Source organism: Nannospalax galili, unplaced genomic scaffold, assembly GCF_000622305.1.
Source record: "Nannospalax galili isolate Female #2095 unplaced genomic scaffold, S.galili_v1.0 scaffold842, whole genome shotgun sequence".
NCBI lineage: Eukaryota > Metazoa > Chordata > Mammalia > Rodentia > Spalacidae > Nannospalax > Nannospalax galili.
Window position 1 is genome coordinate 149,970 of NW_008349291.1, and position 12,050 is coordinate 162,019.

General features: G+C 43.0%; 2 protein-coding genes across 4 annotated transcripts in view; both read right to left on the reverse strand.

Annotated features, from left to right (window-relative positions):
• Smim17 (small integral membrane protein 17) overlaps positions 1–9,869 on the reverse strand; it is a 45,451-nt gene extending 35,582 nt beyond the window's left edge. Inside the window, exons 1-3 of one of the 3 annotated variants that reach the window (XM_029570171.1) lie at positions 9,730–9,869; positions 7,259–7,342; positions 4,826–4,888 (exon numbers count right to left, since the gene is read on the reverse strand). The gene's annotated coding sequence lies outside the window, so the exon portion shown is untranslated. Of the gene's footprint in view, positions 1–4,825; positions 4,910–7,258; positions 7,343–9,729 lie in introns of all 3 variants that reach the window. The other 2 variants (XM_029570170.1, XM_029570172.1) reach the window with 2 other exon arrangements.
• Znf470 (zinc finger protein 470) lies at positions 187–9,606 on the reverse strand. The gene is given in 10 exon segments (XM_029570198.1): positions 187–601; positions 604–904; positions 906–1,254; positions 1,257–1,770; positions 1,772–2,151; positions 4,826–4,909; positions 5,068–5,138; positions 5,140–5,189; positions 7,259–7,322; positions 9,470–9,606. Coding segments are annotated over 10 exon segments (2,067 nt in total). The 3' UTR covers positions 187–484.
• Positions 9,870–12,050: the final 2,181 nt, after the last annotated feature.

Here is a 12,050-nt window from a genome sequence, read left to right on the forward strand (position 1 = left end):
GTATTCAACTCTACCACCATTCAGCAAAGTCAAGTCTCTGCTCTAAAACGGTAGGTTTCCTACTTTGGGCCTTTCTTACAGCTGAATATGAGGAAACTTTTACTCAGCTAACATTTATTTACCACTAGTTATATACCCAGGATTGTGTGCAAAGTCTTTAAATTTTGACTATTTCTTTAAAAATAATTAAAGGAAACATGAACTTTTTTATTTATAAGATCAAACTGATTGTAGTGTTAAAATGCACTTAAGAGGGGCAAGAAGAGCAATACTCTCATGCTACTGAAGAAATCTAAATGAGATGGTTGTGTCTTGCACTACAATGTAAATGATATTTAGCTTAGGGGCATATATTGCTATAGAATTACTTTGTTTTTCTGGAATGGAATAATTCATAAATGGATTCAAGATAGTCTTTTATGATTTGAAATGCTTCTGAGCAGTACATATGGACTTGAAAAAGAAGGCATTTAGAGAACTGCAACTACAGGGTTTGGTGGTATTGGAGAGACAACGGAGTATGTGAGGGTGACTCTCCAGAATGAGTCTGCTGACTATGAGCGAGATGTGCACTCTGCCTGAAGGCTTTTCCAGTCTCCATCCACAGTGCCTTTCCCCAGCATGAATTCTCCTGTGTAGCATAAGATGGGCAATTTGGCTGGAGGCTTTACTACACTCCCTACACTAGTAAGGCTTTTCTCCTGCATGAATTCTCTGATGTAGAGTAAGGGACTTGCAATGGCTAAAGGCTTTCTCACAAACATTACATTCATAAGGCTTTGCACCAGCCTGACCTCTCTGGTGTTGGACATGGTGTGTAATCTGACTAAAGGCCTGACCACATTCCTGGCATTCATAAGGCTTCTCTCCAGTGTGTATTTTCTGATGCTGCACAAGATGTGCTGCACTCCTCACATATATAAGGTTTCTCTCCCATATGAGTTCTCTGATGATGAGCAAGGTGTGTGGTCTGCCGAAAAGCTCTCCCACATTCCTCGCATTCAAAGGGTTTCTCTCTAGTATGAACTCTTTGACGAAGAGTGAGCAAGCCATGGTGGCTAAATGCTTTCTCACAGACACTATATTCATAAGGTTTCTCTCCCATATGAATTCTCTGGTGTACAGTCAAGGATAAGCCATGGCTAAAAGCCTTCCCACACACAGTACATTTGTAAAGTCTCTCTCCAGTATGAATCTTTTTGTGCTGAATAAGTCCTATGTGATCGGTGAAAGCCTTCCCACAATCAATACAAAGGGTTTCTCTCCAGTATGGTAATATCTCCGATGGCGTATGAGAGAGGCATTCTGCCTGGAAGCTTTCCCACAGTCAAGACACTCATAGGGTCTTCTCCCAGTGTGAATTCTACCATGATGAGCTAGGGATGAACAGTCATTAAAAGCCTTTCCACATTCAATACATTCATAGGGCTTCTCTCCAGTATGCACCCTCTGGTGTTGAGAAAGATGTGCAAGCTGGCTGAAGGCTTTATTACACTGCTTACACTGATAGGGTTCCTCACCAGGGTGAACTCTTTGATGCTGAACAAGATGAGCATTCTGGTTGAAGGCCTTCCCACATTCGGCACATTCAAAGGGCTTATCTCCCGTGTGTGTTTGCTGATGTTGAGCAAGGTGGGCACTCAGGCTGAAGGCCTTCCCACACTCAATACATTCACAGGGTTTTTCTCCAGTATGAATTCTCTGGTGAAGAGTAAGGGTTGAGACTTTGTTAAATGTTTTCTCGCAGTCGTTACATCTTAGAACCTTTTTTTTCTCCAGAATCTTGTCTGTGGTTGTTGACACCTGAATGCATTTCCTTATGTGTTTCAAAACAGTGTATCCTCTCTTCCATAGGAGAAATCTGTTTTACATAAGATGATGCATTAAGATGAAAACTTGTCCCAGATTTGGTAGAATGGTCTCTCTTCACAATAATGGTGTCTATATAAGTTACTGTGTCTTGCCTAAATGTTGCTTTCTGACTGACTCACTCACTCTCAAACAAATTTCCACATCTCCAACTTCCTCCTAAGGTAGACCATTCAAGGTCACGCTTTGTAAGTCTTTCCAAAATTACTGCCTGGGATAGTTTTTCTTGATAAATGTCCTGTTTTGGATACAATTCTCTCGTCACCCACACAGACTCCAGGTCTGAAAGATATTAACAAACAGATGCTTCCTTTATTAAATGTTAGAATGAAACCCTGTAAATCAAATAGTTATTGAAATCCAGAAGAGGGTTTTTGATTATTTCTTAAATAAGATTAGATGACACAACCATCCATGCACCCCTGGAATAAGCCATCATCATCCTGGAGCCACTGTTATTTTATGCCATTTGGCCTCTTAATTAGGACTTTGCACCAATATGTGTAATTGGAATTTGTTTGTAATTTACTTTCTCTGGTGGTTTTTGGTTTTTGTTCTTTGTTTTAGACAGGGTCTCCCTATAGCCCCAGCTGACCTGGAACTCACTATGTAGACCAAGCTGGCCTTGATCTCACAGAGATCCACCTATCCACCTGCCTCTGCATCCAGAGTGCTGGGATTAAAATTGCGTGCCACCACACCCAGCTCTTTTCTTTTTGGTGCTTTGGTGGACTCTGGGATCAAATATCATCATGCCATCTTCATCAACTACTTTTAAGCTCTCTTTTTTATTATATATCCTATTTTAAAACAATGTTGAAGATACTTCTCCTTAAATGTTTTATGGGTTAATTTATGGAACTACCTGGGATGGTGGCGTATTTTCTTGGGGGAGGCGTTCATAAACTACCTTCCATATTTCTTTCATGGCATTGGATCGGCCTCTTATGACATCAGTTGTGTTCATTTACATCTCTATATTAGAATATTATCCATTTCATCCAGACCTTCAGAATGGTCAGAGAGATTGACAAAACTAGCTTCACATGACTCTGTTTTATTTATTTGGGGGGTATGATAGGGTGAGGGGATTGGGAATAAAATCCAAGGCCTTGTACAAGTTAAGCCACATCCCAGCCCTTCCCATGATTCTTTTCATCCCCTGCATTTGTGGCTTTATACATTTTTCCCTTATTTGTCCTGAGCTCATGTTTTACTAGCTTTTCTAAAGACACACATATTTATTTTCATTAGATTTACTCTTTTTTAATTCATTTGCTCCTACTTTTATCTTTGGATGGACACTTGACTATTTGTAACTTATTTTGGCATTCCTTAATTCACTTTGCTCTTTTCCTTGTGCCCTGAATTTGATGTTTGCTTACTGTCCTAGTTACTTCTCTGCTGCTATGATAAAACACTCTGATTAAAGCAACCTAGGGGAGGAAAGGGTTTATGTCCGCTTACTCCTTCAGGTCACAGTCCCTCACTGGGGAAGTCAGAGCAGGAACTGAAGCCAAAACCACAGAGGAGTGCTGCTGACCGGCTCTCTCTCTGGCTCACAGCTTTCTTACACAGCCCAGCACCTACGGAGGGTGCTGCCCACAGTGGGCTGAGCCCTCCCACATCAGTCATCAATCAAAACAATCTCTCACAGACATAGCCACTGGCCAATCTGAGCTGGGAAACTTCAACTGAGGTCTTGTCTTCCCACGAGACTCTTCGTTGTGTCAAGTTGACAATGGAAACTAACCAGAACAGTTATGTGAATTATTTCTTAGCTATTAATGCACATAGTTGAAGCCACAAGGAAGTACCAACCATCTTCCTAAAACTGTAAGAACTGAAAGCAGGGAAAGATCAAAGCACAGGCCAGAGAAGTCTTGGGCATCATACGTGAAGCCCACTCCTGACCACACCCATCTTGTAGTCTTTTTTCTACCTTCCTGAACCAGAAAAAAACAGCTCTGATACAAAGAGAGAAAATGAGAAAAAGAATTTTTTTGAAAAAATAAAGTAGGCCAGAACTTTGTGAACATAGAAGAAAGAGTTAATGTTCCTGGACTACTTGCTTCATCTTTTGCATGGGTGTGAAAGGATGATGTTATGAATCAATCTCTCTGCCCCCCCCCCAGCGAGCTAGATCTCCAGTAATGTTATGAAATTTAATTGGATGAATTTTAAAATATAAATTTTAAAAATATATTAAGATATAAAGAATAACAACTCATGGAGATAAAAACCTTTCCAGAGACAGGGTGCTGTGAGAGGAAATGAAGAAAAAAAAAGCTGTAATAAATAAAATAACAATAAATAACAAGAGAGAAGAGAAATAAAAAACAGAAAAATAAAAGGCAGAAGGAAGAATACAGCTGTAATACATGTTTAAACAATAAACTCACTCTACTTTTATTTACTTTTTAGTTGAGACTGGTTTTGAATGCCTGCTTCTCCTCATAAATGCTGAAACTACAGGCATGTGCCACCATGGCCATCTAAACTCATTTTTTAAAGAAAGGAAACTACGTAAAGCCATTCAAAAAAAATGCAAGTTCATCTAAAGAGTTCAGAAATGTTAAACTTTAGGCTTATTAAAAAGATTTAAACAGGCCAGGCGTGACAGCGTGCCTTCAATCCCAGCACTTGGGAGGCAGACGCGAGCAGATCTCCAGTTCCAGGCCAGCCTGGGCTACACAGAGATTTCTAGGCCATGTGGGGCCACAGGGAGACCCTGTCTCAAACAGACAAAAACAAACAACAACAACAAAAAGCTTAAATAGAACTAGGCAAACATCTGTGGGGCACTGACTTTAGTGTATAACGTTAGCAGAATTAGGAGTGTGGGTTATACCACTGGTATCAATTTGGGAAGGAATTTGAGAAGCATTTTCCAAAAATACCTGAGAAGAAATTTTTGAAAAAAGGCTTTCCGACACCTCTGATGTCCTGCACTCACCCAGGCACAGGCCTCCTTTCGTCACCCAGGGTTCCTTTGCTTGTTCCAAAAAGGAGATCACATCTGGTTTAGAAACGCAAAGACCTGCATATAAAATATGAAAACTGACAGTGTTGTGCGAAGACAAGAGCTACAGCTGGTTGAAATGGGACAGTGCCCCTTGCAGGACTATGCAGGACCATGCGGGACAATGCTAAGGCCATGAAAACAGTGAAACAGAGGAGGGCCAGGGCTATGCTTACGCACAGCAGCCAGGTTCTCGTAGTTGTCCAGCATCACCTTCCTGTACAGACTTCTCTCAGCAAGACTCATCCCACTCATCTTGAGAGAAGCTTATGGCTGTGTCTGTGAATGACACTAAGCCCTAAGATGACACAAATACAATCTTAGTGTTCGGGGTCTCACATGGCTCTCCATTTTACAGTTGGAGCGACTTAGGTGGTTGAAATTCAGTAGAGCTGGGCAGCCTGCTTCTGGAGCCCATGTCAAAGTACTTCTCCCTGACACATGACAGCAGCATTTTATCGAAAATGCTGAAATCTTCTAAGAATTAAGCTTCATTGAAGAGTGCATGTTCCCCGGCATTACACCCAAGAAAGCCTGGCGCCCTATGGCCATGTTGTGTTTTTGAGATAAAAATAAAAACAGTGTAACAACTCCAAATTACTTTCATTTGACTGTCTAAGTTTATAAATGAAATCTGATGATTTTGTATAATAATGAATATACTCACGAAACTCGCCAAGCAGCGTACTGAGAACATAAAGCTGTTAAGCTTCCATTTTTACTCATACAAATATTACAATTGGGGCTCGGGTGCTGGCTCAGTGGTTAAGAACACTGGCTGCTCTTGCAGTGGACTCACCAGCACCCACATGATGGCTACCAACCATCTTTAACTCCAGTTTCAGGGGATCCGACACCCTCTTCTTACACGGCATGGGTGCACTTACATACATACAGGAAAAACACTAATACACATAAAAATAAAAATAAATTAAAAATAAAAATTACAATGAAAAATGTTTGGGAAGCCATAAGAAAAGAATAACTGGGAACTTGGCTTAAAACAACAAATGAGGGTAACAATACACTACAAGAATAATCACTAAGGGAGCTGGAGAGATGGCTCAGCAGTTAAGAGCACTAGCTGTTCATGCAGAAGACCCAGGTTCAATTCCCAGCACCCACCCGACAGCTAACTTCAGTTTCAGGGGAATCTGACGCCCTCTTCTGACCTCCATGGGCATTGCAGGACACAGGTGCACCGCCTACATGCAGGCATTACACTGTATCAACACATAGAAATAAAAATAATAGATATTTTTTTTTAAAAACAGTGATCACTAACACAGTATCAAGGAACAAAACACTGGCAACAATTTACCCATAGAACAAGGGGCTCATTAAAACAATCACTTCAGCCGGGCGTGGTGGCGCACTCCTTTAATCCCAGCACTTGGGAGGCAGAGGCAGGTGGATCTCTCTGAGTTCGAGGCCAGCCTGGTCTACATAGTGAGTTCCAAGACAGGTGGGGCTACAGGGAGATGCTGTCTCAAAAAGACCAAAAAAAAAAAAAAATCATTTCCTCCGGGACATCCTTCCAACACTTTCCTCTCTCCCCAGGGATCTAACTGGGCATGTTATATCCTGAACAAGGATCCCTCAGGTGGGGGCTTGAATGAGGTGTCCCCTATAGTCTCCAAGTATTTTAACACCTGGTCAGCTGGTGGCCCTGTTTGAGGAGGGTCATGGAAACTTTAAGAGGTGGCGCCTTGCTGGAGGAAGCTGGTGACTGGGTGAGTTCAGAGCCTTACCCCACTTTGAGCTTCTCTCTCTCAGGTTCCCATACCAGCTTGAAGAAGCGAGTGCTCGGCTTCCTGCTCCAGCAAGAAGGAGCAACGATAACATGGACTTCCGGCTAGACTGTGTGGACCGTCCCAGAGCTTTACCAATCTAGACAAAGAGGCGTCATTTTTCAAATCCAGCCAGTGTTACCATATGGCTATTCAAAGTTCCTTCCCACGACTCCACAGAGAATTTATTTTCTGCCTGCAGCACTTACAATGCTGTATAAGTGTTTCCTGCCTCTTCATATCTGTAACAGACGGCAAGCACTCTTGGGGACCAGGTGCATAATAGTTCTCAAATTTTTCCTAAGGATTACACTTGCTTTCTGATGTCTATAGAAACTGAGCACAGAGGACAAGCTTGCATTCGGTCATTTCTCTGATGAAAAACAAATGAAAGGGAAATAATGAAAATGAACTGAGTCCATGAACTGAGTCCATGTCATCATTCTCTTATCAGAATTAGAGGAAATGGGAAACAGGCCCCTGGTCTTCAGCAGCTAATTTTCAGAGGAAAACAAATATTGCTAAATCCGAAACATGAGACTTCATTTGAATGGGGAAAGAGCAGATACTAACTCACCGGGGACATGCTTTGAACAAGCTCAATTCCTGTCACTTCTACTTCTTCCTGACTCTTTAGAGGACTTCACTTAAGAGCATACACCTGGAGGAAAAGAAATTGTGGAAGTCAAGTAGCAATACTACAGCTCAGAAACACGAGAGAGAGAGAGAGAGAGAGAGAGAGAGAGAGAGAGAGAGAGAGAGAGAGGCCAGCTGTGATTGGGAAACCTACAACACAAGGGTGAAGGACAACTAATCAATCCCTCAGTGTTTCTCAATCTCTCTCCCACACACACACCCACACATTAACAGAGATGTATGGTACATGATGCATATGTAATATTTTGTTAATCTCCCCAATCTTCGAAGGCAGTAGGGGATACTTTCACCATTTTATATGACATCTCTTTTTTACAAGTCACACAGCTCATAAATGATGAGAAACAGTCATGAAAATAGGTTTGCCTGACTCCATTGCTCTTGACCCAAGCAGACACCAGAAAATAGACATCCCTGTGCAGCTAGATTTGAGGAGATAAATTCCTGTCATGTTCCCCCAGAAGCTATAACTTTGGTACAACAAACACCCCTCGTAGATTTCAGAAAATTGCCACAAGACCCAGGTTCTCAATTTGCTTAAACAAATGAGGTTTTGTTTTGTTTTTTAATTTTATGTGTATATAAGTGTACTGTGTGTTGTACAATACCCATGGAGGACAGAAGAGAGGCCTGGATCGGTAAACCTGGAATTACAAATGATTGTTAGCTGCCATGTGGGTGCTGGAAAATGAACCTGGATTCTCTGCAAAAGCAGCCAGTGCTCTTAACTGCTAACCTTTCTATCTTTCCATCCCCAACAAATGAGTTTTGATTAAGTCCCTTGCCTCCTGCCCCTGTACTTGTTCCTTCAATCATAAAGGGGGAACATACTGAATTCTGACTTTTTAAAATCCAAATTCCACTGCCCTCACAAAGGATTACTGTAAGAATGAACACTTACTAAATACTTGTGTGGCAGGGAGTATAGCAAGTGTTTTACATACTGGAACTTATTTAAGCCTTATGAAAGCCTTATGAAATATATAACATTATAATCTGCATTATATACAAAAGAACTAAGAGTCATAAAGGTAAAAACATTAAAAACCCAAACACATGAAGTAGAAGTTTGGGGTCTGAACTCTTAAAGTTATTTAGCCATCAGAGTCAACTGTCAAAGGGTGTTAAGAATATCTACCTTAGGCAGTTACTGAGGGATTATGACAAGCCAGTAAAGATGAGGACCCTGGGGCCACCCTGTACTGGACCAGAATCCTGGTTCTTCCACTTACTAGTGATTATTTATTCTCTCCATGCTTTGCAGTCCTCATCTGTAAAAGGAGACCAGGTAACTCTGAGTTTTCCAAATTGTTTATTTTTATTTTATAAGTGTTTTTGCATGCATGCAATTGTACCACATGTGTGCAATGCCTGTGGAAGCCAGAAGAGGGCACCAAATTCCCAGGAACTGGCATTACAGACTGGCATTCGATGTCATGTGAGTACTGGGAACAAAACCTGGGTCCGCTGCAAAAGCAGCCAGTGTTAACCACTGAGCCAACTCTTCAGCCCTGAGACTAGGTAATTCTTACTTTACAATGGTCTTAAGACTTTGGCACATAGTAAACATTCAGTAAACATTAGCTATTTTCGCTGCACACACAGAAGCAAGCAAAGACCAGAAGGGCTATGAAGAACAATCCTTGTCCCCTCCCTCCCTCTTTACTACTATGGCCAGCGAGCTGTGGTGGAAGGGAAGCAAGGGAAGTCTGAGAAGAATGATAGGTGTTAAGCCATAGTATGCTGAGAATCGTCATTTCAAGATGAAGTTGTGGATTATATCTACCACCCAAGTCTGAGTCTACCATGATAGGACCAGGACCCGATAGGTAAAAAACTAAATGCTGAGGCCCTTGAGCAGCAGTACCACACCCAGAAGTCAAGCTCTAATGGATGGTAGTCTCTCCTCTGAATTCCTGGACACACCAAGACCTTGACGGCAGGGTCCTACGAAGTGACTCTGGGGGAGTCAGTCCTTGAACTCAGCTCCACACTTTAAACCAAAGTGACCCTCCAAATGTTTAGATGGGAGTTTACCAGCACTAGAGACCAGGGACACCCTCCTCCAGCACGTGGGTACCATCATCATCCTCAAACTTCAATCTTCTCATCTCAAGCACACCCAAACCACCTGTTGCTCTCACGTCTATAAGGCGTCTTAATGGCCTCTGCCGGGACATCTTCTGGGGATCCTGGGGCTTTGCCACACGTGAGGACAGGTGGCTGACACGACTCCCCAACCACTTCAGGTGTTTCACTCATTCCCATGCTGTCCCCCACATGCCGCTGGGACATCACAGTCCAACGCGTCGTCCTCGCACCCAAGCACACTTCCAGTTCCCATACCTCCCCCAGCCTCCTCCCAGTCAGTCCCCACTTCCTCACACTCACACACAATACGCGTGTCAGCTCCACAGATGCCAGTGCACACGGGCGCCGACCGGTCACCACCCCACGGACCTCCCCAAGCCAAGACTAAACTCCGACTCGAAGCCCGCCAGGAATTCCACCTCTGCTCCTCACTCAATTCACACTCCTGGAACTTCCGGTTCCTATCGGAGGTGGGCGGGTGCTCGCGCCGCAATGGACCTTGGGATATGTAGTCCTCACCTGGCGCATCCAGGATCAGCCTTTCTAGGTCTGTTGGTCACCACTGTCTGGCCCCGGTTGCTGTCTTTTGATTCGCAATAGAGACCCTAAAGTCTCTCAGCCTCGAGTCTGGGTCCAGAACTACAGTCTAACTGCAATACTGGAAGTATCTCAAGATTAGCTTTGGTCTCTCTTTCTCAGCTTTTTTTTTTTCTCTTATCTCAAATCCCATTTAATTTACATGAAGCCCACAACGTTTTTCAGATAAATTCACCGCTAACTTGCCATGAAAGGGACACAGAACAAAATGGAGAAAATACTGAAGCCCTTAATGTCAATCCAATCTTTGCTCACCTGGCAGATTTCCTCCAAACTGTCGTTTAGAGACACAGAGCTCTTCCATGCACGCATATAAACACGCACAGGCACACACACACACACACACACACACACACACACACACACACACACACACATAAATAAATAAGTCCAGATTGTTTTATCAACCCCTATTCATTGCACATTGAAGAATATTAGTCAAGGGGCTGGTTGGATGGCTCAGTGGGTAAAGGTACTTGCCACTGAGCCTGACAACCTGAGTTCAATCCCTGGGACAACATGGTAGAAGGAGAGAATTGGCTGCCTAAAGTTTTCCTCTGACCTCCCACAATATGCACCAGGGCATGTGAGTATGTACATGTGCATGTGAAAACACACACACACACACACACACACACACACACACCAAATTTCTTAAAGGAGGCTGGAGAGATGGCTCATCAGTTAAGCCCTTGCTGCTCTTCCAGAGGATCTGAGAACAGTTTCCAGGCTCCCAGGACCCAGATCAGGCGGTTGTTGCATAGCAACAATAGGATGTTCTAAGGAGAGGTGAAACATTCCATCCTGCTTAGGGAAGCTCATTATACTCAGAAAGTACATAACTCAATATCTTCGGAAGTCCCTGAAACCAACAACATTCACTATATCCCTTCCCTCCCCAAGCAGACTTAAGTCCTAAGGACTGCTGAGAGACTCTTAGAACAGCCAAGCTGCCTAAAAGAGTCTCAGACCAACTGAATTGCCTGGAAAAGACGGTCCCTGACCTGCAAACCGTGCAGTGCACTCCATGTTTCCAGCTTTTGAGAGCCATCACCCATGCTGGGGTGAGCTTTGGTAATGCAGCTGTCTTTGAGTCATTTCTGCTCCTATAAGTAACCCCCATAAAACTCACTGGTTCACCAGGTTGGACTTTGGTGGTACCCTTACTTTGGTCTGTCATCAGTTCCCTATCTGGGGTGAGGAGGTGCTTGTTCATGTCTCCCGGGATATAGTGTCATACAACAGTGGCTCACAATAGACTGTAACTCCAGCTTCAGGGGATCTGACATTCTCAACTGGCCTCTGTGGACATCCACCCACAGGTGGCACACACACACACACACATCAGTAAAAATAAGTATCAGGGCTGGAATGATGGCTCTTCCAGAGGACCCTGGTCAGATTCCCAGCACCCACATGATAACTCACAACTGTCCTTAACTCCAGTTCTAGGGAATCCAATGCCCTCTTCTAGCCTCTGTGGGCACCAGGTACACACTTTTACATATAGGAAAAAACATACATACAATATAAAATAAAAATAAACATAAAAAGAAGTATTTAAGATATTTAAGAATGTATTTTAAAAAGAAAATTAGTCTAATAGCCACAGCTGGAAACACAGATGGCTGGGCAATGTGGTGTGTGTCTGGCAGGCACATCCCAAAGCTAGTTACAGATTTGTGGTGATCGATTCACATCATTGATATCAGTAAAATGGCTGGACATGCTGTGTCATGCCGCTATTTACCCATGACAGGAAAATGCCTGTGATGGGAAGACTGATTGAAAGTGCCTCCCTGGGAAGATGTTCGGTGCTGGGATCTATTAGTATAAGCACAGCCATTTTGTACACTGAGCTGTGGCAGGCTTGTTTACTTTATGATCTTCCGCCTTGACTCAAGAGTTTGTGTGTTTTGCACACAAGTACCGAATTGTTCTGCCAAGTCAGGAAGAATGTGTTGATAATTTAGGGAAGATAGTTCAATGGTTGTATTCTATGGGCTGACTGCACTCTCTCTGGG